The sequence below is a fragment of the Tachyglossus aculeatus genome, chromosome 15 (genome assembly GCF_015852505.1).
Source record: "Tachyglossus aculeatus isolate mTacAcu1 chromosome 15, mTacAcu1.pri, whole genome shotgun sequence".
NCBI classification, from domain to species: domain Eukaryota; kingdom Metazoa; phylum Chordata; class Mammalia; order Monotremata; family Tachyglossidae; genus Tachyglossus; species Tachyglossus aculeatus.
The window spans coordinates 2798606-2824689 of NC_052080.1; the positions used below are offsets into that span (position 1 = coordinate 2798606).

General features: G+C 45.7%; 1 protein-coding gene and 1 non-coding gene across 4 annotated transcripts; one reads left to right on the top strand and one right to left on the bottom strand.

Moving 5' to 3' along the window:
• Positions 1-3: 3 nt before the first annotated feature.
• Positions 4-26084, bottom strand: LOC119937738 (organic solute transporter subunit alpha-like). 3 transcript variants are annotated; one of them, XM_038757335.1, is made up of 8 exons: positions 25927-26084; positions 16980-17131; positions 15981-16054; positions 12689-12847; positions 10609-10720; positions 9839-9985; positions 2852-2957; positions 4-300 (listed from the first exon to the last, which is right to left on the bottom strand). In XM_038757335.1, exons 1-8 carry the CDS (start codon positions 25994-25996, stop codon positions 143-145), a joined length of 978 nt encoding a protein of 325 aa, XP_038613263.1. In that variant the 5' UTR covers positions 25997-26084; the 3' UTR covers positions 4-142. The 3 variants fall into 3 exon arrangements, with proteins under 3 accessions (XP_038613263.1, XP_038613265.1, XP_038613264.1); XM_038757337.1 differs by lacking the exon at positions 12689-12847; XM_038757336.1 differs by lacking the exon at positions 9839-9985.
• On the top strand, positions 22696-22768 carry TRNAR-ACG. Its single transcript has one exon. It is a non-coding gene; the product is annotated as a tRNA-Arg (tRNA).

Below are 26084 nucleotides of genomic sequence, written 5' to 3' on the forward strand. Positions count from 1 at the left end.
CAAGGTCGCACAGCGGACAAGTGGAAGAGCCGGGATGAGAACCCACGTCCTCTCAGTCCCAAGGCCGGGCTCTTGCCGTGAAGCCATGATCCTGCAGCCAACGGGAGAATGGGGGGGACGGCTACTTCCCACGGGTGGACTTCTAGAGCCGTGGAACACCACCTCCTCCTCCGGCTGGGTCGGTCGGGCCGGGGTCCGGATCAGCAGGGGGGTCCAGATCGCGGTAGCGTTTCCTGTAGACGACCCTCGACGCCAACGTCATGAGGAACATCTCCGTAATGAGGAGCTGCTGGTTCATTTCTGGAGCGGGGAGGGGGGTGGTGAGGAAGAGAACCAGGAGAAGCAGGACATTACTGCTAATAGAATAGAATATTACTCTATTTATTTATTTATTTATTTATTTATTTTACTTGTACATATCTATTCCATTTATTTTATTTTGTTAGTATGTTTGGTTTTGTTCTCTGTCTCCCCCTTTTACACTGTGAGCCCAATGTTGGGTAGGGACTGTCTCTATATGTTGCCAATTTGTACTTCCCAAGTGCTTAGTACAGTGCTCTGCACATAGTAAGCGCTTAATAAATATGATTGATTGATTGCCCAAAGTCACACAGCTGACATACCTATTCTATTTCTTTTATTTTGTTAGTATGTTGGGTTTCGTTCTCTGTCTCCCCCTTTTAGACTGTGAGCCCACTGTTAGGTAGGGACTGTCTCTATACGTTGCCAATTTGTACTTCCCAAGCGCTTAGTACAGTGCTCTGCACATAGTAAGCACTTAATAAATATGATTGATTGATTGATTGCCCAAAGTCACACAGCTGACATATCTATTCTATTTATTTTATTTTGTTAGTATGTTGGGTTTCGTTCTCTGTCTCCCCCTTTTAGACTGTGAGCCCACTGTTGGGTAGGGACTGTCTCTATACGTTGCCAATTTGTACTTCCCAAGTGCTTAGTACAGTGCTCTGCACATAGTAAGCGCTCAATAAATATGATTGATTGATTGATTGCCCAAAGTCACACAGCTGACATATCTATTCTATTTATTTTATTTTGTTAGTATGTTTGGTTTCGTTCTCTGTCTCCCCCTTTTAGACTGTGAGCCCACTGTTGGGTAGGGACTGTCTCTAGATGTTGCCAATTTGTACTTCCCAAGCGCTTAGTACAGTGCTCTGCACATAGTAAGTGCTCAATAAATACGATTGATGATGATGATGATGACAGCCTAGTGGATAATAATAATAATGATGATGATGATGATGGCATTTATTAAGCACTTACTATGTGCAAAGCACTGTTCTAGGCGCTAGGGAGGTTACAAGGTAATCAGGTTGTCCCACGTGGGGCTCACAGTCTTAATCCCCATTGTACAGATGAGGTAACTGAGGCACAGAGCAGTTAAGTGACTTGCCCAAAGTCACACAGCTGACGTATCTAGTCTATTTATTTTATTTTGTTAGTATGTTTGGTTTTGTTCTCTGTCTCCCCCTTTTAGACCGTGAGCCCACTGTTGGGTAGGGACCATCTCTATATGTTGCCAACTTGTACTTCCCAAGCGCTTAGTACGGTGCTCTGCACACAGCAAGCGCTCAATAAATACAATTGATTGATTGATTGAATTGATGGAGCCGGGATTCGAACCCATGACCTCTGACTCCAAAGCCCCAGCTCTTTCCACTGAGCCCCGCTGCTTCTCTAAATAATAATCATGGACAAATAATAATCGTGACGATGATGATGGTATCTGTTGAGCATTTACTACGTGCCAGGCACTGGATTAAGCGCTGGGGTGGGTAGAGGCAGTCTTCATCCCCATTTTCCAGATGAGGTCACTGAGGCCCAGAGAAGTGAAGTGACTTGCCCACAGTCACACAGCAGACAAGTGGCCGGGCCGGGATTAAAACGGGCCCTTAATCAGTAGGACTGACTGACTGATTTGCTAATTCTGAGATGTGGATCTCTGTCTCCCAGGCTTTTACAGGCTGTAAACTTGTCTTCTATCAGTCAATCGTATTTATTGAGCACTTACTGTGTGCAGAGCACTGTACTAAGCACTTGAGAGAGGACAATAGAACAATATAACAGACACACTCCCTGCCCGCAGCGAGTTTACAGTCTGGGGGAGTTTAGAGGGTCGTAGGCAACAATAATAATAATAACGATGGTATTTCGTTAAGCGCTTACTATGTGCCAAGCACTATTCTAAGCTCTGGAGCAGATACAAGGTAATCAGGTTGTCCCACGTGGGGCTCACAGTCTTAATCCCCATTTTCCAGATGAGGTAATGAAGCACAGAGAAGGTCACATAGCCGACACGTGGTGGGGGCAGGATTAGAACCCACATCCTCTGACTCCCAACCCCGTGCTCTTTCCATCGAGCCACGCTGCTTCCCTAGGTAACGAACGGGCCTACCAACTTGGCTATATTGCACTCTCCCAAGCACTTAGTAGGTGCTCTGCACACTGCAAGCGCTCAATAAATAGCATCATCATCATCATCATCCATCGTATTTATTGAGCGCTTACTGTGTGCGGAGCACTGGACTAAGCGCTTGGGAAGTACAAGTTGGTAACATATAAAGACAGTCCCTACCCAGCAGTGGGCTCACAGTCTAAAAGGGGGAGACGGAGAACAAAACCAAACATACTCACAAAATAAAATAAATAGAATAGATAGGTACAAGTAAAATAAATAAATAAATAGCAGTGATTAATGTGTTTCGGAATCATCCCGCCTATCATCTGGGGAGTGCGTTGGGGTGCGTGTTTGTAAAGCACAGTCAAATGTTGAATAATGATGTTCTAGAGCAATCCAGTTGAATACCTCCGTAAAAGAAAAACCACATACGTGCTCCTTTGGATGACGGGGGAAGAGGCGGCGAGCAGGAGATGGTCCCTACCATAGCTAGGACGTTGAAGACGGCCGACTGGATGTGGTTCAGAACGAGACAAAACTGCAGAGAGAAACACACCGAAAAAGAAGGGGACGTCAATAGCCCCACAGTCCTCTTTTTATGGCATTTGTTAGGCACTTACTACGTGCCAGGCACCGTACTGAGCGCTGGGTGGATACAAGTTAATCGGGTTGGACCCAGTCCCCGTCCCAAATGGGGCTCACAGTCTTAATCGTCATTTGAGGAGCAGCTTGGCTCAGTGGAAAGAGCCTGGGCTTTGGAGTCAGAGGTCATGGGTTTGAATCCCAGCTCCACCACATGTCTGCTGGGTGACCTTGGGCAAGTCACTTAACTTCTCTGAGCCTCAGTTCCCTCATCTCTAAAATGGGGATTAAGACTGTAGGCCCCACGTGGGACAACCTGATCACCTTGTATCCCCCTCCAGTGCTTAGAACAGTGCTTTGCACATAGTAAGCGCTTAACAAATGCTATTATTATTATTTGAGATAACTGAGGCATAGGGAAGTGAAATGACTTGTCCAAGGTCACAGGGCGGTTAAGAATCCAGGTCCTTCTGACTCCAGACCCCTGCGCTATCCACCAGGCCACGCTGCTTTTCCTTTTCTTTCTTTCAGCAATCGTTCAACCAGTGCTCTGAACATAGTAAACACTCGTAAATACCATGGATCGATCAATCAATCCTATTGATTGAGCCCTTACTGTATGCAGAGCACTGTACTAAACCCTTGGGAGAGTACGATAGAACAATATAAAAGACACATTCCTGCCCACAACGAGCCAACTGTCTACATCACTGATGATGACGCTGCGTTGAGCGATTGGGAAGATTCGACAGAAAAAAGATTTATGATGCCTGACGTCAAGGAGCTTTGCGATCTAATGGAGCTGATAAACCTGATTAATTCCCACTTCAGTGCATTATAACTATTACTACTACTACTATCAATCAATTGATCTTATTTATTGAGCGCTCACTCTGTGCAGAGCACCATAGTGAGCACTTGGGTGAGTACAGTATAACACAGTTGGTAGGCGCATTCCCTGTCCACAGTGAGCTTACTATCTAGAGAGGTGGACAGACCGTAATATAAATGTATAAATTATGGATATGGACGTAAGTGCCGCGGGCCGGAGGACGGGATGAATAAAAGGAGCAAATCCAAGGATAAGGGTGTCGCAGAAGGGAGTGGGAGAAGAGGAGGGCTTAGTCAGGGAAGGCCTCTTGGAGGAGATGGGACTGCAATAATAATAATAATAATGATGGCATTTGTTAAGCACTTACTATGTGCAAAGCACTGTTCTAAGAGCTGGGGGGGATACAAGGTATTTGTAGGTATTTATTAATCTATTTATTTTATTTGTACATATAATAAGGCTTTGAAGTGGGGGAGAGTCATCGTCTGTCGGATATGAGGAGAGAGGGCATTCCAGGCCGGAGGCGGGATGTGAGCAAGAGGTCGGTGGCAAGATGGAGGAGACAGAAGAGATCGAGGTACGGTGAGAAGGTCAGTATTAGAGGAGAGAAATGGGCGGGTTGGTTTGTAGTAAGAGAGCGGCAAGGCGAGGTAGGAAGGGGCAAGGGGATTGAATCAATCAAACAATCGTATTTATTGAGCGCTTACTGTGTGCAGAGCACTGTACTAAGCGCTTGAAGGCTTTAAAGCCGATGGTAAAGGGTTTCATTCATTCATTCATTCATTCAATCGTATTTACTGAGCGTTAACTGTGTGCAGAGCACTGTACTAAGCATTTGGAAAGTTCATTTCAGCAATAAAGAGAGAATGGCGGAGACTCAAGTTTTTACTGCCTTGAAGATGGCAATAACAGAGAAGCAGCGTGGCTCAGTGGAAAGAGCCCGGGCTTTGGAGTCAGAGGTCACGGGTTCATATCCCGCCTCTGCCAATTGTCAGCTGTGTGACTGGGCAAGTCACTTCACTTCTCTGTGCCTCAGTTCCCCCATCTGTAAAATGGGGATTAAGACTGTGAGCCCCCTGTGGGACAACCTGATCACCTTGTAACCTCCCCAGTGCTTAGAACAGTGCTTGGCACGTAGTAAGCACTTAATAAATGCCAACATTATTAATAATAATTATTATTATGATGGTATTTGTTAAGCACTTACTGTGTGTCTATCACTGTTCCAAGTGCTGGGGTAGATACAAGTAATCAGGTTGTCCCACGTGGGGCTCACGGCCTTACTCCCCATTTTACAGATGAGGTAACTGAGGGACGAAGAAGTGAAGTGGCTCAAGGTCACAAAGCAGACAAGTGGAGGAGCCAGGATTAGAGCCTGTGCTCTTTCCACTAAGCCACACTGCTTCTCAATGGTCAACCACTTCCGTTTGCGTACCAAGAAAACACGAGGGATAATAATAGTTATGGTATTTTTTAAGAACTTACCATGTACCAGGCACTGTACTAAGCGCTGGGGTGGATAGCAGCAAACCAGGTTGGACACAGTCCATGTCCCACATGGGCATGAGAAGCAGTGTGGCTCAGTGGAAAGAGCCCGGGCTTTGGAATCAGAGGTCATGGGTTCAAATCCCGGCTCCGCTAACTGTCAGCTGTGTGACTTTGGGCAAGTCACTTAACTTCTCTGGGCCTCAGTTACCTCATCTGTAAAAAATGGGAATTAAAACCGTGAGCCCCACGCGGGACAACCTGATCACCTTGTAACCTCCCCAGCGCTTAGAACGCTGCTTTGCACATAGTAAGCGCTTAACAAATACCATCATCATTATTATTATTACGGGGCTCACCGGCTTAATCCCCATTTTACAGATGAGGTAAGTGAGGCACAGGGACGTGAAGTGATTTGCCCAAAGCCACACAGCAGACGAGTACACAGACTAGAACGACTTTAGGGCAGAACCTCCAATGGCTACCTCAAGGCCCTTCAAGGCCCTGCTGAGAGCTCACCTCCTCCAGGAGGCCTTCCCACACTGAGCCCCCTCCTTCCTCTCCCCTTCATCCCCCCGTCTTACCTCCTTCCCTTCCCCACAGCACCTGTATATATGTATATATGGTTGTACATATTTATTACTCTATTTATTTATTTATTTATTTTACCTGTACATATCTATCCTATTTATTTTATTTTGTTGGTATGTTTGGTTTTGTTCTCTGTCTCCCCCTTTTAGACTGTGCGCCCGCTGTTGGGTAGGGACTGTCTCTATGTGTTGCCAATTTGTACTTCCCAAGCGCTTAGTACAGTGCTCTGCACATAGTAAGCGCTCAATAAATACGATTGATGATGATGATGATGATGATGAAGGATGGCACGTTCTGGAGAGGGTGCGTCCACGGAGTCGCTACGGATGGGAAAAGATTCGACGCCGTTTGAAGAAGAGGGAAGCGACTACGCCTCAAAGGTCAATCAGGGGAAGGGGATCTCGCTGTGTCCCTCCTGCGGGCAGCTCTCGGAAGCCAACCCACCCCGCCCTCGGACCCTGAAACCTCTTGGATGAGTTTTCAAAAGATCTGAGGTTTCCTGAGAATTCCCCTCCCCGGAACTCACTTCCTGACCATCGGCCGACACGGGAAAAAAAAACCCGACTTCTTCAAATAATAAATCCGGGCCCTTTCCAGGGCAGGGGAGTTGGTTTCGAAGTCTAACGGGAGAAGCGGGAGCGAGCGCCTGATTTTGGAAAGAGGGGCAGAGAAACGTGGGGAAGCAAGTTGCCTAGTGGGTAGAACCCGGGTCCGAGAATCAGCAATCAATGAATCAATCAATCAATCAATCGTATTTATTGAGCGCTTACTATGTGCTGAGCACTGGACTAAGCGCTTGGGAAGTACAAATTGGCAACACATAGAGACAGTCCCTACCCAACAGTGGGCTCACAGTCTAAAAGGGGGAGACAGAGAACAAAACCAAACATACCAACAAAATAAAATAAATAGGATAGAAATGTACAAGTAAAATAAATAAATAGAGTAATAAATATGTACAACCATATATACATATATACAGGTGCTGTGGGGAAGGGAAGGAGGTAAGATGGGGGGATGGAGAGGGGGACGAGGGGGAGAGGAAGGAAGGGGCTCAGTCTGGGAAGGCCTCCTGGAGGAGGTGAGCTCTCAGCAGGGCCTTAGTTCGAATGCTCACATCCCCACTCGCCTGCTGGGTGTCCGGAGGCAAGTCACTTCACTTCTCCTCGCCTCGGTTTCCTCATCTGTAAAATGGGAATTAAATACCTGTTCTCCATGCCTCAGGCCGTGAGTCCCAGGTAGAGACAGGGATTGTGTCTGACCTGATTACATTATATCTACCCCAGTGCTTAGCATATTGTAAGCACTTAATAAATAGCGCAATTACTATTATTCTATGGGTTCAGGGTTTTATTTCCTATTTGTATCGTATACGTTAAGTGCTCATCGTGTGCCGGGCACGGAACTGAGCTTTGGGGTAGACGACCCCTTTTAGACTGTGAGCCCACTGTTGGGTAGGGATTGTCTCTATATGTTGCCAACTTGTACTTCCCAAGCGCCTAGTACAGTGCTCTGCACACAGTAAGCGCTCAATAAATATGATTGATGAGGATGATGATAAAAGCTAATCAGGTTGGACAGTTCCTGTCCCGCATGGGGCTCACAGTCTTAATCCCCAATTTCCAGATGAGGGAACTGAGGCCCAGAGAAGTGAGGTGATTTGCCCAATGTCACACAGCTGACAAGTGGTGGAGGCAGGATTAGAACCCAGGTCCTTCAGACGCCCAGGTCTGGGCTCTAGCCACTATGCCACGCTGCTTCTCTAAAGTGGCAACGTAACATAAAGTTGTAAAGCAAGAGTTTATTTTTCTACGAGAATCCTCGGAACACTAGAGACAAAATTTAGCGTGCCCGCAGCGGCTGGGGCTGAGACCTGATCGGTCCACGTTCTGGACTTGCAGAATCTGAGACCTTTATTGACCGCCATCGAGTCTGACTACCTATTAGAATCCACCTTTACCAGCCTTCAATCTCGGCCCCAGGACCTGAAGATGATTAGGTCAGCTCGAAAAGAAACCACGCCTTCGGCAAGGGAGACCCTGAATAAACTTGACATCCGGAGATCTGGGTTCGAGTCGCAGGACGTGGGTTTGAAGAAACATGGAGTCTCATCCTGATCAGATGGATTTAGCCCTGGAAGGAAACTTTACTTAAAAGGACACCTTCGAGTCAAAGTATCGGTGAGAAAGCCCACTGTTGGGTAGGGACTGTCTCTAGATGTTGCCAATTTGTACTTCCCAAGCGCTTAGTACAGTGCTCTGCACATAGTAAGCGCTCAATAAATACGATTGATGATGATGATGATGAAAGTCATGGGGAAGAAGCATGGCTTAGTGGATAGAGCCCGGGCCTGGGTTCCGAAAGGACCTGGGTTCTAATCCCAGCTCAGCCATTTCCCAGCTGTGTGACCTTGGGAAGGTCACTTATCTTCTCCAGGCCTCAGTTTCCTCACCTGAAAAATAGGGGCTAAATCCTACTTCCTCCTAATTAAACTGTGCTCCCACATAGTCAGTCAATTGTATTTATTGAGCATTTACTGTATGCAGAGCATTCATTCAAACATATTTATTGGGCACTCACTGTGTGCAAAGTATTGTACTAAGTGTTTGGGAGAGTACAATATAACAATAAATGGACACATTCCCTGCCCACAACGACATTACAGTCTAGAGGGGGAGGCCGACATGAATATAAATCAATAAATGACAGATCTGGACATATGTGCTGTGGGGCTGGGTGGGAGGGGATGAATAAAGGGAGCAAGTCAGGGTGACACAGAAGGTAGTGGGAGAAGAGGAAAGGAGGGATTAGTCTGGGGAGGCCTCTTGGAGGAGATGGGCCTTCAATAAGGCTATGAAGGATGGGGATAGGAAGAAGGAGGACACTCCAGGCCAGAGGCAGGACGTGGGCGAGAGGTTGGCGGCGAGAAAGACGAGATGGAGGCCCAGTGAGGAGGTTGGCATTACAGGAGCCAAGTGTGCGCATTGGGCTGGAGTAGAAGAGTAGCGAGATAATAATAATAATAATAATGGCATTTATTAAGCGCTTACTATGTGAAAAGCACTGTTCTAAGCGCTGGAGAGGTTACAATTGATCAGGTTGTACCTCAGGGGGCTCACAGTCTTCATCCCCATTTTCCAGATGAGGTAACTGAGGTACGGAGAAGTTAAGTGACTCACCCAAAGTCACACAGCTGACAATTGGCGGAGCCGGCGTTTGAACTCATGGCCTCTGACTCCAAAGCCCGGGCTCTTTCCACTGAGCCGCGCTGACTGCTCTAAAGCCAATGGTGAGCAGTTTCTGTTTTATGTGGAGTGGGACAGGGGCTCTGTCTGGCTGTCCCCAGTGCTTAGAATGAATGAATGAATATTTTATATGAATGAATATTTTATTCTCAGGCCTTGTTTAGTCATGTGAGCCTGATGACATATTTATTCTATTTATTTTATTTTGTTAATATGTTTTGTTTTGCCCTCTGTCTCCCCCTTCTAGACTGTGAGCCCACTGTTGGGTAGGGACCGTCTCTATATGTTGCCAACTTGTACTTCCCAAGCGCTTAGTGCAGTGCTCTGCACACAGTAAGTGCTCAATAAATACGATTGAATGAATGAATCAGAAAAGTGCTCGGCACATAGTAAGCGCTTAGCAAACACCATTATCACTACAATTTTCCGGCAGCGGACGGGGGAGAGCCAGGCTGCTGACCGGATGAGTAAGATACCCAACGAAAACCGCTCCTGTCGGACTTTGATGGGAAGATCCGGTTACCTGACCCACCATCACCAGGTCCATCCCCCGGCCTCGGATCGATTCCAGGCCCTGGGAGGGTGGAAGCCGGGACTGTAGGGCAACGAGGCGAGAAGTGGAAGCCAGAAAGAGACGGGCGTCCGAAGCCGTGGGGCGGCGGGGAGGGGTCCCCCAGGACTCACCTGGAACAGGGCGAACTTGGGGCTGATGTTCTTGTGGGCGAGGAGCCCTCGGACGTGTTGGAAGAGGATTCCCACGGGCCACAGGGCGATGACGGTGAGGACGCCGCCGAGCCCGCCGAGCCACACCGCTGCCCCGCGGGGCGATAACTGCAAACGGCCCAAGGCCCAAGCTGTGAGGCCTTCGACCCACGGTGGCCGCCGAGCCTCGCCATCCCCGGCCCTGAAAATCCCCAACCACAGTGGCCGCCTTCACTTCCTAACCTCCCCCTTCCCCCATCTTCCTGGCTTGTACCCCAAAGATTACCCCCAACCCAACGTAGACTAGTGGCCAGAGCCCAGGCCCAGGAGGCCGAACCACGTGTTTCCTAATCCCCGCTCTGCCGCTTGTCCGCTGTGTGACCTGGGGCGAGTCGCTTCACATCTCTGGGCCTCAGTTCCCTCATCTGGAAACTGGGGATCAAGATTGGGAGCCCCACGGCGGACCGGGACTGGGTCCAACCTGACGAATTTGTATCTACCCCATTAGTACGGTGCCTGACACATAGTAAGTGCTTAACAAATACCACAATTATTATTATTATCTGCTTCTATTAACATCTGCCTCCCGGCTCGTTATGGGCCGGGACTTTGTCTGTTCTACTGGACAGCGCTCGGCACACAGTGAGCACTCAATAAATACGACTCACTGTCTGACTGACTTGGAGCCGGACCTGAGGTGACCCCCCCGCCCCCCCCCCCGGCTCGCTCCGTCCCCCTCAGCGTGGCCTTACATCAGAGACGCTGTAGGTCCCGTTGGTCCAAAGTACGATGGCCAGGAAGATTAGCACAGGTTGCAGGACAGTCAGCTGGAACGTTCCCACCTTCAGCCAAAACAGCGATCCCCTGGCGGGGTGAGGAAATCATAATAATTAATCGTGGTATTTTTTAAGCGCTTACTATGTGTCCAGCGCCGTTCTAAGTTCTGGGCTGGATACGAGGTAATCGGGTTGGACACGGTGCCTGTCCCACACGGGGCTCGCAGTCTTCATCTCAATTTTCCAGATGAGGGAACTGAGGCCCAGAGAAGTGAAGTGACTTGCCCCAGGGTGCACAGCGAACAGGTGGAGGAGCCGGGATTAGAACCCATGACATCTGACTCCAGGGTCAGGCTCTAGCCAGTAGGCTACACAAACCAGCAGTTCGTCAGACGGCCTCCGGACCGGACTTTGGAAAGGGGAACGCGGCCAGGATAAATTCTCTTGACAATGACCCTAAAGGCAGGGATCCTCAGGCAGACCCACTTTCTCCGTCTCACGGCGAATACACCCCGGGCCTCGTTCTCATCCCTTTCACCTTTGACCTCTTGCATTCCCACTCCCTGAACTCCTTCCTTCCTTCATATCCGGAAGACCCCATTCTCTCCATCTCCCAAGCCCTCCTAAAAAAATAAATCACACCACCTCCAGGAAGCCCTCCCTGACTGATCTCTCTTCTCTTCACCTTAATCACCTCCCACACGGTGCCACTGACACATTTCAGTCCTCACCTCTAAAGGTACTCACTTATAACTTCTCCCCTATCCCCACAGCACTTACGTACATATTTTTAAACTCTGCCTCTTCTCTAATCACGGATTTATGAGCACTTACGTACATATCTTTAAATTACATATTATAAATGATTGATTTATATTCATGTCTGTCTCCTCCTCTAGACCGTAAGCTCGTTGTGGATAAGGAACATGTCTGTCAACTCTGTTACAGTGTACTCTCCCAAGCGCTCTGCACACAGTGGGCGCTCAATTAGTACCACTGACGATGATAATGATGAAATTTTTGTATCCACCTCCCCTACTAGATTGTACGCTCCTTTAATGCAGAGTTTGTGTCTACTCTATTGAACCATTCCAAACACTAAACACGGTGCTCTGTATCCTGCAACCGCATATTAAATAGTAAATACCATCGATGAATTGATTTTTTTATGGTCTCTGTTAAGTGCTTACTATATGCCAGGCACTCTACTAAGCGTTGGGGTAGATACAAGTGAATCAGTCTTTAAGGCAGAGTTTGTGTCTACTCTATTGAACCCTTCCAAATACTAAACACGGTGCTCTGTATCCTGTAACCGCATATTAAATAGTAAATACCATTGATGAATAGTTTTTTTTATGGTCTCTGTTAAGTGCTTACTATATGCCAGGCACTCTACTAAGCGTTGGGGTAGATACAAGTGAATCAGTCTTTAAGGCAGAGTTTGTGTCTACTCTATTGAACCCTTCCAAACACTAAACACGGTGCTCTGTATCCTGTAACCGCCTATTAAATAGTAAATACCATTGACGAATTGATTTTTTTTATGGTCTCTGTTAAGGGCTTACTATATGCCAGGCACTCTACTAAGCGTTGGGGTAGATACAAGTGAATCAGTCTTTAAGGCAGAGTTTGTGTCTACTCTACTGAACCCTTCCAAACACTAAACACAGTGCTCTGTATCCTGTAACCGCATATTAAATAGTAAATACCATCGATTAATTGATTTTTTTTATGGTCTCTGTTAAGTGCTTACTATATGCCAGGCACTCTACTAAGCGTTGGGGTAGATACAAGTGAATCATGTAGGACACAGTCTATGTCCCACATTGGGCTCACAGCCTTAAACCCCATTTGCCAGATGAAGTAAGGAAGGCAGAGAGAAGTGAAGTGAGTTGCCCAAGGTTACCCATCAGACAAGGGCCAGAGCCGGGATTAGAACCCAGGTCCTTCTGAAACCAGGCCCGTGTTCAATCCACTAGGCCACACTGCCTTCTGCCACAATAACCGGGCCCGTTCTTGGGCCCCGGCTTCTCTTCTGCGTTTGGCGAAGACTCACCTGGTGATGCGAGGAAAAGGGAGACAGAAACAGCAGCAGCAGCAGGGGCCTGTGCTGATCTTAAATTGCCCGTGTTCGAATCGCCTGAGGAACATCTTCTGACCGCCGCATTCTTTAATCATCATCAGCAGGAACTTGTGGATCACAATGGCAAAAAAACTAACAGAGGAAACGGGCCCGTCAGACAATGAGAAAGGAAATGATTGTGTGTGTGTGTTTATGTGAACACAGAGAAGCTGTGTGACTTAGCACTGGCCTGGGAATCAAAGGGACCTGGGTTCTAGTCCTGATTCCACTACATGTCTGCTGTGTGATCCTGGGCAAGTCACTTCACTTCGGTGACCTCATCTTTAAACGGGGATTAAGACTGTGAGCCCCATGTGGGACAACCTGATTACCTTGTATCTCCCCCAGCACTTAGAACAGTGCTTGGCACATAGTAAGCGCTTAACAGATACCATTATTATTACTATTGTTATTATTATTAGTCTCCCATTTTTCAGATGAGGAAACTGAGGCTCAGAGAGGTTGTGACTTTCCCAAAGGCACCAGCAAGCAAACGGCAGAGCCGGGACTCGAACCCAGGTGTCTTGGCTTCAGTTCCGAACTCCTTCCGTTCGGCCTCTCGACTGAATGGGAAGCAAAGGCAGACTGGATAATCAAGATTTGCAGATAATCCAAAACTTATTTTTATTCAATATTTTCTACACCTTCCACGGCCAAACCCTTTCCGAAAATGACACACCGACAAGTCCGAATTTATCCTCCTCCGATTTTTCCTCGCATCTTCTGAAGAAGGCATCGGAGAGCAGTGAAACTGCCAAAAGACAGGGCCGAAATAGCCAGGCCGTGAAAAGCTGAGGGTTGGTTCGATCAATCAGTCGATCAATCAGTGGTATTTACTGAGCGCTTACTGTGTGCGGAGCACTGTACTAACCGCTTGGGAGCATACAATATGACAGAGTCGATAGAAAAGTCCCCTGCCCTCAACGAGCTTCCGGTCTAGATGTGAAAATTAATGTGAAAATTCAATCCACGGTATTTATCTAGCGCTTATTGCGTGCAGAGCACTGTACAAAGTGCTTGGGAGAGTACAGCTGAACAGAGTTGGGAGATACATTCCCTACCCACAGTGAGCTTATAGTCTAGATGTGAAAATTAATTCAACCAATTAATCAATTAATGATATCTGTTGAGCACCCACAGTGAGCTTATAGTCTAGATGTGAAAATTAATTCAACCAATTAATCAATCAATGATATCTGTTGAGCACTTACTGGGTGTAAGCTCGTTGTGGACGGGGAATGTGTCTGCTTATTATTCTATTAGACTCTTCCAAATGCATAGTACAGTGCTCTGCACACAGTAAGCACTCAATAAATATGACTGACAATGAATGAATGCAGAGCACTGTACTAAACACTTGGCAGAGTCCAGCAGAACAGAGTTGGTAGACACATTCCCTGGCCACAGTGAGCTTCCGATCTAGAGGGGGAAGAAGAAGTAGCGAGGCTCACCAATAAGACGTGCTCAGGTCCTCGCATTATTCATTCATTCAATCATTTTTATTGAGCGCTTACTGTGTGCAGAGCACTGTACTAAGCACTTGCGTGTTTGTTGCTCGCCACAGCGCGAGAAATCAGCAGACCAATGAGGTAACCCCCGCATCAGCCTGGAGACGAGATGGCGAGGCGTCAGAAGAATAATAATAATTATTAAAGTACTTGTTAAGCGCATACTATGTGCCGAGCACTGTTTTAACTGCTGGGGTAAATATATGTTATAAGCCCTGTCCCACGTGGGGCTCACAGTCTCAATCCCCATTTTACAGATGAGGTAAATGAGGCCCAGAGAAGTGAAGTGACTTGTCCAAGGTCATGGAGCAGCCAAGTAGGGGAGCCAGGATTAGAACCCATGACCCGCTGACTCCTGGAGCCGTGCTCTATCCACTAGCCCATGCTGCTCCTCTCACGAGTTCTCCCTAGAATGCCACCCCCGCGCTTAAGGAGAGCTGACAGCTCGCTACGGGAACCACTCCGAAATAAGGCACAAAATAAGACATAGCTGGCAAAGATACTCGCGACCCTCTCCGGGATGGTTTTTGAGAGTAGGATTAAAGAGAGAGAAGCAGTGGGGCCCACTGGAAAGAGCACAGGCCCGGCAGTCAGAGGACCTGGGTTCTAATCCCGCCTCAGTCACTTGCCTGTTGTGTGTCCTTGGGTGAGTCACCTAACTTCTCTGTGCTTCAGTTTCCTCCACTGTGAAATGGGGATTCAATACCTCATCATCATCGTCAATCGTATTTATTGAGCGCTTACTGTGTGCAGAACACTGTACTAAGCGCTTGGGAAGTACAAGTTGGCAACATATAGAGACAGTCCCTACCCAACAGTGGGCTCACAGTCTAAAAGACTTAATACCTGTTCACCCTCCCGCTTAGACTGCGAGCCCCACGTGGGACCGGGGCTGTGTCCGACCCAATAAACTTGTAGCTATCACAGTGTTGAGAACAGTGCTTGACAGCGTGACCTTGGGCAAGTCACTTCACTTCGCTGTGCCTCAGTTCCTCATCTGTCAGGTGGGGATTGAGACTGTGAGCCCCACGTGGGACAGGGACTGTGTCCTACCCTATTTGTTTGTATCCACCGCAGCGCTGGCAATAGTAAGCACTTAAAAATACCACAATTATTATGATTATTATACAGTAAGTACTTAACAAATACCATCCAGCGCTTAAAACACTGCTGGCACATACTAAGCACTTAACAAATATCATAATTATTATTATTTTTTTTAAAAAAACCATCTCAATGCCTCAGTTTCCTCAACCATATAACACGGATTAAATACCCATTCCTCCTCCTACTTAGACTGTGAGCCCCACTGGGGACAGCAGCAGCGTCCAACCTGATCATCTCAACCCTAGCGCTTAGTACAGTGCTTGAAACATAGGAAACGCTCAGTACCATGAATATTTACTATTGCGAAGCAGCGTGTCTTAGTGGAAAGAGCCCGGGCTTGGGAGTCAGAGGTCGTGGGTTCTAATCCCAGCCCTGCCACTTGTCAGCTGCGTGACTTTGGGTAAGTCACTTCATTTCTCTGTGCCTCAGTTCCCTCATCTGTAAAATGGGGATTAAGACTGTGAGCCCCACCTGGGACAACCTGATTACCTTGCATCTACCTAGCACTTAGAACAGTGCGTGGCACTTAGTAAGCGCTTAACAAATACCATCATTATTATCATTATTGAAGAAAGGAAGGGAAGAATACCCGAAAGCCGACTGATACATACGCTGCCGCAGCGAAGTCTGTAAACATGGTGGAGCGCGGAATCCACATGCCCAAGCACGAGGTCAAAGCTATCACCTGCACAGACAAACACAAAGACGCGAGAAACGCTGGGACAGCACAGAAAACAGGAGCTTCTCCGATGAGAAGCAGTGCGGCCCAGAGGACAGAGTGTGGGCCTGGGAATCAGGGGACCTGGGTTCTAATTCCACCTCCATTTGTCTGCTGTGTGACCTTAGGCAAGTCACTTCATTTCTCTGGGCCTCTGTTACCTCAACTGTCAAATTCATTCAATCGTATTTATTGAGCGCTTACTGTGTGCAGAGCACCGGACTAAGCGATTGGGAAGGACAAGTCGGCAACATCTAGAGACGGTCCCTACCCAACAGCGGGCTCACAGTCTAGAAGGGGGAGACAGACAACAAAACAAAACAGATTAACAAAATAAAAAATATAGAATAGTAAATATGTACAAGTAAAATAAATCTGTACATTCATTCATTCAATCAATCGTATTTATTGAGCGCTTACTGTGTGCAGAGCACTGGACTAAGCGATTGGGAAGGATACGTCGTCAAATGGGGATAGAGACTGTGAGCCCCACGTGGGACAAGGACTCTGTCCTACCCTATTTGCTCGCATCCACCCCAGCGCTTAATAAGGTGCCTGGGACATACTAAGTGCTTAACAAATACCACAGTTATTATTATTTTATTATTATTATTATTAATTCTGGCTCTGCCACTTTGCTGTGTGACCTTGAGCAAGTCACTTCACTTCTCTGGACCTCAGAGAAGGAATTCAATACCTGTTCTCCCTCCTACTTAGACCGTGAGCCCCATGAGAGACGGGGCTGCGTCAGACTTAATTTGTTCAACTGTATTTAATGAACCTACCCCAGTGCTTAGAACAGCGTTTGACACATACTAAGCGCTTGACATATACCATTAAAAAAAATAATAATGATGCACACGCAAAAGTACTTTGTCTAAATTCTTCTTACCGGTGATGAGGCATTGATCCAAATAAAAATGGATTTCTTAGAGGAGGGAATTTTCCTGTAGATATAGAAGACTTCCTCTAAAAACACCAGGTGTGCAATCAGCGTCATTAAGGTTAAGGTGGCAAAGAGAAACCTCCCTTTGAGATCAAGACCTGCAAAGAAATGAACGGAGAGATGAGATGCAGCGCTTAGAACGGTGCTTTGCACATAGTAAGCGCTTAATAAATGCCATTATTATTATGCATACACTGCCCAGATAAAAATCCTGCGTAATTCCCACAGCCCCAAGCGAAATTGATTAGGGCGCTCTCTTGAGCGTTTAAGTGATTACCTTCAAGCTCAGCACTTGTGTATCGATCAATCGTATTTATACAACACGCTACAATCAATCAATACCCCAGCGTTGATAATTGTGGAAAGAATGCTTAATACAGTGCCAAGCCTCTGCTCACGTACGCACTCAATATATTATGACTGAATGAATGAAAGAGCGGGTGAAATCAGAACCACTTTTACCCTTAGTTTTTTTGGACTGCCCGATCTGAACTAAACCCAGCCAGGTGAAAGAAACTGTGCTATTTTTCTGGGAGACTATAAGCTCCTTGTTGTCCCGGATCATATCTACCAACTCTATTTTATTTAACTTTCCCAAGCATTTAAGAAGACCCTCGACCGCCAGCTCACTGTGGGCAGGAAATGTGTCTGTTTATTTTTGTATCGTCCTCTCCCAAACGCTTAGTACGGTGCTCCGCACACAGTAAATGCTCAATAAATATGACTGAATGAAATGAAGACCTACTCTGTACAAGGTAAACGCTCAATATACACCACGGATTGATTCGCTAAAATCATTTTAACGTCAATTGTTAAAGCTGTTTTCCCACATTCATTGTGTCCCGGATCAATTTTGGCACTTTTTTCTTCTTGTCTTTCCTCCCTATTGACTGGAGCTAGTTCAAAATGATTTGGCCAGATCAATCAGCCAATCACTCAGTGGCATTTATTGAGAACTTACTGTATGCAGAGTACTGTACTGAGCACTTGGGAGAGTATAATACAACAGAGTTTTTAGATTCTCCAAGGAGCTAGACTGTGAGCCCACCGTTGGGTAGGGACTGTCTCTATATGATGCCAATTTGTACTTTCCAAGCGCTTAGTACAGTTCTCTGCACATAGTAAGTGCTCAATAAATACGATTGATGATGATGATGATGATGAGCTCATAGTCTAGCGGGTAAATTAACCTGCAGCCAAATTATTCTTCCATTTAATGTTCTCTTCCTTCTCCCATCCCTTAAAAGTGCTTGATGGCAGGACAAGTTTAAAGTATATCGTGGCCTAATAATAATAATAATGTTGGTATTTAAGCGCTTACTTTGTGCCAAGCACTGTTCTAAGCGCTAGGGGGGATACAGGGTAATCAGGGTTGTCCCACGTGGGGCTCACGGTCTTAATCCCCACTTTCCAGATGAGGGAACTGAGGCACGGAGAAGTGAAGTGACTTGCCCAAAGCCACACAGGAGCCAGGATTAGAACCCATGACCTCTGACTCCCAAGCCCATGCTCTACGCTTAACCACATTCTTTCCCCATCTCTTTCCCTCCATTCATCTCTCCGCTCCAACCAGGCCTCTTCGTATCGGTCTCTTGAAAAACTCCTCCTCCTCTACACTCATCATCAATCGCATTTATTGAGCGCTTACTGTGTGCGGAGCACTGTACTAAGCGCTTACACTCCTGAAACAACCTCCCAATTGCTATCTGCCTTCATCACAATCTGCTAGACCCCCGTCTTCTCCGACTTCCCCGAGGAGGAAGTTTTCCAATTCCCACCTGCCCCTTAGCTCTGACTTGGGTGTGTTCCTAGTCTTTTCACTTGAATTTGGGTTATGTTTAATTAAAATTCCAAAGCCCTGGGCAAAATCCTAGCAACCGGAATTTGTGGAAAACACGCCCCTGAGCCCACCTACGTACACACGGGGTTGGCAGCGACAGCAGCCGTGGTTCAGCTCTGGGTAAGGGTGAGGGGCAGCTTTGCCCACCAACCTCTACATCAAACAGAAACTCAATCAATCAATCGTATTTATTGAGCGCTTACTATGTGCAGAGCACTGTACTAAGCGCTTGGGAAGTACAAATTGGCATCACATACTCCTAACAAACATCACAAACTCCTCACAATTGGCTTTAACGCGGTCAATCACCTTGCCCCCTCACCTCACTGCTCTCCTATTCCAACCCGGCCGGCACAATTTCCTCCACTAATGCCATCCTTCTCACTGTTCCTCGTTCTCATCAATCTCACCCCCAATCTCTCGCCCATATTTATTACTCTATTTATTTATTTATTTTACTTGTACATATCTATTCTATTTATTTTATTTCGTTAACATGTTTGGTTTTGTTCTCCATCTCCCCCTTCTAGACCGTGAGCCCACTGTTGGGTAGGGACCGTCTCTATATGTTGCCAACTTGGACTTCCCAGAGCTTAGTACAGTGCTCTTCACACAGTAAGCGCTCAATAAATACGATTGATTGATTGATTCGCGGATTGCCAGCCGGCACAATTTCCTCCACTAATGCCATCCTTCTCACTGTTCCTCGTTCTCATCAATCTCACCCCCAATCTCTCGCCCATATTTATTACTCTATTTATTTATTTATTTTACTTGTACATATCTATTCTATTTATTTTATTTCGTTAACATGTTTGGTTTTGTTCTCCGTCTCCCCCTTCTAGACCGTGAGCCCACTGTTGGGTAGGGACCGTCTCTATATGTTGCCAACTTGGACTTCCCAAGCGCTTAGTACAGTGCTCCGCACACAGTAAGCGCTCAATAAATACGATTGATTGATTCGCGGATTGATTTTACCAGGATTTTCTCTTTCTCTCCCTGCACCCCTGGAGAAGAAGGCAATTTCAGACGATGAACGATCAGTGTCAGACTTTCAGTTTAGGCCTGTTTACTAAGGATTCACTGACAGCGTCCTCCACTCTCTGAGGCCTCCATTATTCCAAACATCCCCTGACCCCAAAAGCTACAAAATGTTGCCTGACCCGTTTTTCTCTTCCCGATATGGAAACAGCAGCAAAACCACCATGCTCCGGGAATCAGGAGGGTGTGGGTTCCAATACCGGCTCTGCCACTTGTCTACTGTGAGACCTTGGGCTAGTCACTTCACTTCTCTGTGCCTCAGTTCCCTCATCGGTAAAATGGGGATTAAAGCTGTGCACCCCAGGTGGGACACAGACTGTGTCCGACCCTATTAGTTTGTATCTTCCGCAGTGCTTAACACAGTGCCGGCTGCATAGTAAGTGCTTAACAAATACCATAAAAATCAATCAAACAAACAAAACACCCCCATCCCCAGCCAGGACTACAACCCACGTGTGCTAGACTGTTGGACTGTAAACTCGTGGGCAGGGAATGTATCTGTTGATTGTTGTTTGGTACTTTCCCAAACACTTAGTACAGTGCTCTGCGTACAGTAAGTGCTCAATAAATAAGTGCTTATTGCTCATTTAGTACAGTGTTTTGCACACAGTAAGCGCTCAATAAATACGATTAATAATTAATTATAGAGACGATTGAATGAATCCTCAGGCAAATTGCAATGGACTCACAAGGCGAGTAGCCGGACCAAGCAGAGAGACAAAGTAGTTATTGTCTGGCCAAGATAAGTTACCCACCTTCCCCTAAGTGTCTGCAAACCATCACCAAGGCACTGCCACTCCACAGCTGCCCAAAGGGCATGTTTAAATCAATCAATCAATCAATCAATCAGTGGTATTCACTGAGCACCCATTAAAGGCACAGCGCTGCTTTCATGACAATTCCGATCCATTACCAATCGTTCAATCAGTGGCGTATATTGAACACTTACTATTCATTCATTCATTCAATCGTGTTTACTGAGCACTCACAGTGTGCAGAGCACTGTACTAAGCGCTTGGCAAGTACAATTCGGCAACAAATAGAGATAATCCCTACCCAACAACGGGCTCACTATGTGCAAAGCACTCTACCAAGTGTTCGGGCGAGTACAATACGACAGAATCGGCAGTCACATTCCCCTAGACCGTAAGCCCGTTGTGGGCCGGGAATGAACCTGTTATATTGCATGGTCCCAAGGCTTTAGTACAGTGCTCTGCACACAGTAAGTGCTCAAGAAATACAATTGATGGACTGGCTGGCTACAAGCTTACAGTCTAGAGGGATTAAACTACACCCAGAAACTTCACTACGGCTGGTTTAGCTGTCCAAACCAAGGTAACAATGAAACAAGACCCTCTCAACCCACGGAAGAAATCATCCCAGCCCCGTCTTAACCACTAAAAAGATTCCCTAGATTGTCAGCTCTTTATGGGCAGGGCACGTGTCAGCTAATCCTGTTTTTCTGTCCTCTCCCGAGCGCTTAAATAGTAAGCGCTCAATAAATGCCACAGATTGGTTGACTGACTCTCTAGACAGATGGGGATAATGGTGCGGCAGGAGAATCAATTCTTTTTATAACCTCTTCCCTTAGGTTTATCTGACTTGTTCCCTCGCTTCTCCTGGAGTCGAATTTCTGCCCCCCTGGCAGGTATCTGGGAAACTTCTCTGAAAGTTAAACCTCTTACTAGGTCCAGGCACTAATTAAAACACAGATGAGTTGAAAAACTGCACTAATGAAAAGGTCCGGCCGTTCACGGAAAGGAAGACGATCGTTTAAGTAACATTTAGGTCCCGGTAAAAGGGGAAATATCACTCCAGCTTCCAAAATATATTTAACGAGATTTGGGGGTTGTCTATTGGGCCCGACATTCTTCAAGAAAGGGTACCAAAATAAGAAAAATGATGATTTTACAAATGCACCGAATTCTAGCCATCCTTTTACATCTTATCTCACGTTGGCATTCAGACATTCGGCCCATCTTTATTCTTTCAATCAATAAATCGTATTTATTAATAATAATAATAATAATAATAATAATAGTGTTTGTTAAGCGCTTACTATGTGGCAAGCACTGTTCTAAGCGCTGGGGTAGATACAAGGTAATCAGGTTGTCCCATGTGGGGCTCACAGTCTTAATCCCCATTTTCCAGATGAGGTAACTGAGGCCCAGAGAAGTTAAGTGACTTGCTCAAGGTCACACATCAGACAAGTGGCAGAGGCTGTTTGCAGAGCACTGTATTCATTCATTCAACTGTATTTATTGGGCGCTTACTGTGTGCAGAGTACTGTACCAAGAGCTTGGGAGAGTACAATACAACAATAAGCAGTCACATTCTCTGCCCATAACAATCAATCAATCAATCAATCATATTTATTGAGCGCTTACTGTGTGCAGAGCACTGTACTAAGCGCTCGGAAAGTCCAAGTTGGCAACATATAGAGACAGTCCCCACCCAACAGTGGGCTCATAGTCTAGAAGGGGGAGACAGAGAACAAAACCAAGCATCCTAACAAAATAAAATAAATAGAATAGATATGTACAAGAAAAATAAATAAATAAATAATAAATATGTACAAACATATATACATATACAGTCTAGAGGGAGAGACTGACATTACTATAAATACATAAATTGCAGATATGGACATAGCAGTTTTACGTTTTAATTTTCAAAAGGAGCAGTCTCCGTGACATTGACCCGCTGATGCTTAGCACAGGACGAAGATGAGTAAACTCCTAAACCTTTTTTAAAGCAGTGAATCAACTTGCTTTAATCATCGGGCCAGTGGTGCAATGGATAACGCGTCTGACTACGGATCAGAAGATTCCAGGTTCGACTCCTGGCTGGCTCAGCTTAGGTTTTCTTTTAGACTGTGAGCCCACCGCTGGGTAGGGACTGTCTCTATATGTTGCCAACTTGTACTTCCCGAGCGCTTAGTACAGTGCTCTGCACACAGTAAGCGCTCAATAAATACGATTGATGAACTTCCCCCGTTCTGCCTCACCTTGTGACTCTTCTACTACAACCCAGCCCTCACACCTTGGCTCCTCTATTGCCGGCCTCCTCACTGGGCCTCCATCTCCTCCGTCTCGTCGCCAACCTCTCGCCCACCTCCTGCTTCAGGCCTGGAACGTCCTCCCTCCTCAAATCCAAAAGATTATTCCTCTCTCCCCCTTCAAAGCCTATTGAAGGCCCATCTCCTCCAAGAGGCCTTCCCAGACTAAGCCCCAACTTTCCTCATCTCCCACTCCCTTCGGCGTCACCCTGACTTGTTCCCTTTATTCATCCCCACTCCCGGCCCCACACCACTTATGGCCATATCTGTCATTTATTGATTTCTATTAATGTCGGTCTCCCCCTGCCCAATATTGTCAACTCCCCTCCCCACAGCACCTGTATATATCGATATGTTTGTATGAATTTATTACTCTATTTATTTATTTTATTTGTGCATATTTATTCATTCAATATTTATTTATATTAATAAATATAAATTATTATATAATATATATCCTATATTCATTAATATAAATATTATATTGTAATTAATATATTATTGATATATTATATGATGAATTCATTATTCATTATTGCCATGTTAATAATTGCCATAATAATTGTCGTTAATAATTGCCATATTCATATGAATATGTTAATGAACGAATATATTGATATATTAATATATTATTGATATAGTATTAATATATTATAATAATATAAATATTTGTATTTATTCTATTTTGTTACTATGTTTTGTTTTATTCTCTGTCTCCCCCTTCTAGACTGTGAGCCCACTGTTGGGTAGGGACTGTCTCTAGATGTTGCTAACTTGTACTTCCCAAGCTGCACACAGTAAGCGCTCAATAAATACGATTGAATGAATGCATGACTGTGGGCAGGGAGTTCATTCATTCATCCATTCAATCGTATTTATTGAGCGCTTACTGTGTGCAGAGCACTGGACTAAGCGCTTGGGAAGTACAAGTTGGCAACATATAGAGACGGTCTCTACCCAACAGCGGGCTCACAGTCTAGAAGGGGGAGACAGACAACAAAACAAAACATATTAACAGAATAAAATGAATAGAATAGTAAATACATACAAGCAAAATTGAGTAATAAATATGTACAAACATATTTACATATAGTGTTCCTCACAGAGCAAGCGCTATAATAATAATAATGATGGCATTTGTTAAGTGCTTACTATGTGCCAAGCACTGTTCTAAGCGCTGGGAGGGGAGGGATATTCACTCATTCATTCAATCGGATTTATTGAGCGCTTACTGTGTACAGAGCACTGTACTAAGCGCTTGGGAAGTACAAGTTAGCAACATATAGAGACGGTCTCTACCCAACAGCGGGCTAACAGTATAGAAGGGGGAGACAGACAACAAAACAAACCATATTTACAGAATAAAATAGAATAGTAAATATGTACAAGTAAAATTAATAGAGCTCTTACTGTGTGCAGAGCAATGTACTAACCACTTGGGAAGTACAAGTTGGCAATAAGCGCTTAGTACAGTACTCTGCACACAGTACGCGCTCAGTAAATACGATTGAATGAATGAATGAATGGACGGGCTCACAGTCTAGAAGTCTAAATGTGTCTGTTTATTGCTCTACTGTAATAATAATAATAATGATGATATTTGTGAAGCGCTTACTATGTGCCAAGCCCTGTTCTAAGCGCTGGGGTAGATACAAGGTAATCAGGTTGTCCCGCGTGGGGCTCACAGTCTTAATCCCCAGTTTACAAATGAAGTAACGGAGGCACAGAGAAGTGAAGTGACTGACCCAAAGTCACACAGCTGATAAGTGGCGGAGGAGGAATTAGAACCCACGACCTCTGTGCTCTGCACATAGTAATTGCTCAATAAATACTATTGAATGAATGAATGAATGACGGATTTATTACTCTATTTATTCATGTTATTTGTACATACTTATTCTATTTATTTTATTCTGTTAATATGTTTTGTTTTGTTCTCTGTCTCCCCCTTCTAGACTGTGAGCCCACTGTTGTGTACAGACCGTCTCTATATGTTGCTAACTTGCACTTCCCAAGCGCTTAGTACAGTGCTCTGCACATAGTAAGCGCTCAATAAATACTATTGAATGAATGAATGACATTTATTACTCTATTTATTCATTTTATTTGTACATACTTATTCCATTTATTTTATTTTGTTAGTATGTTTGGTTTTGTTCTCTGTCTCCCCCTTCTAGACTGTGAGCCCACTGTTGGGTAGGGACCGTCTCTCTATGTTGCCAACTTGGACTTCCCAAGCGCTTAGTACAGTGCTCTGCACACAGTAAGCGCTCAATAAATACGATTGAATGAATAGTAGACTGTGATCCCACTGTTGGGTAGGGACCGTCTCTCTTGTTGCCAACTTGTACTTCCCAAGCGCTTAGTACAGTGCTCCGCACACAGTAAGCGCTCAATATATACGATTGAATGAATAGTAGACTGTGATCCCACTGTTGGGTAGGGACCGTCTCTCTATGTTGCCAACTTGGACTTCCCAAGCGCTTAGTACAGTGCTCTGCACACAGTAAGCGCTCAATAAATACGATTGAATGAATAGTAGACTGTGATCCCACTGTTGGGTAGGGACCGTCTCTCTTGTTGACAACTTGTACTGCCCAAGCACTTAGTACAGTGCTCCGCACACAGTAAGCGCTCAATAAATACGATTGAATGAATAGTAGACTGTGATCCCACTGTTGGGTAGGGACCGTCTCTCTTGTTGCCAACTTGTACTTCCCAAGAGCTTAGTACAGTGCTCTGCACACAGTAAGCGCTCAATAAATACGAGTGAATGAATAGTAGACTGTGAGCCAACTGTTGGGTAGGGACCGTCTCTCTATGTTGCTAACTTGTACTTCCCAAGCGCTTAGTACAGTGCTCTGCACACAGTAAGCGCTCAATAAATACGATGGAATGAATAGTAAGCGCTTAATAAATGCCATTAAAAAAAAAAAGGGTGCAGAAAAACTTACTTTGCAAAAGGGTCCCGGAGAAGGGAGGCTCGTGGGCTTCACACGCCGACGCGTTCTTCGCGTCTTCCATTACCGGCCTCTCCCCGGCGCTCAGTACAGAGCCCCGCGCCAAGGGAGCGCTCAGTACGTCCCATGGGCGGATGGAGGGATGGAGCGAT

Excerpts from the sequence above, each read along its gene's own strand:
- LOC119937738 (XM_038757335.1), bottom strand. The coding sequence starts at position 25,996 with ATGGAAGACGCGAAGAACGCGTCGGCGTGTGAAGCCCACGAGCCTCCC. Across the intron at positions 12,848-15,980 it reads ACAGACTTCGCTGCGGCAGC|TTTTTTTGCCATTGTGATCC; the intron begins GTATGTATCAGT and ends TTCCTCTGTTAG. Across the intron at positions 2,958-9,838 it reads CCAAGTTCGCCCTGTTCCAG|TTTTGTCTCGTTCTGAACCA; the intron begins GTGAGTCCTGGG and ends TTCTCTCTGCAG.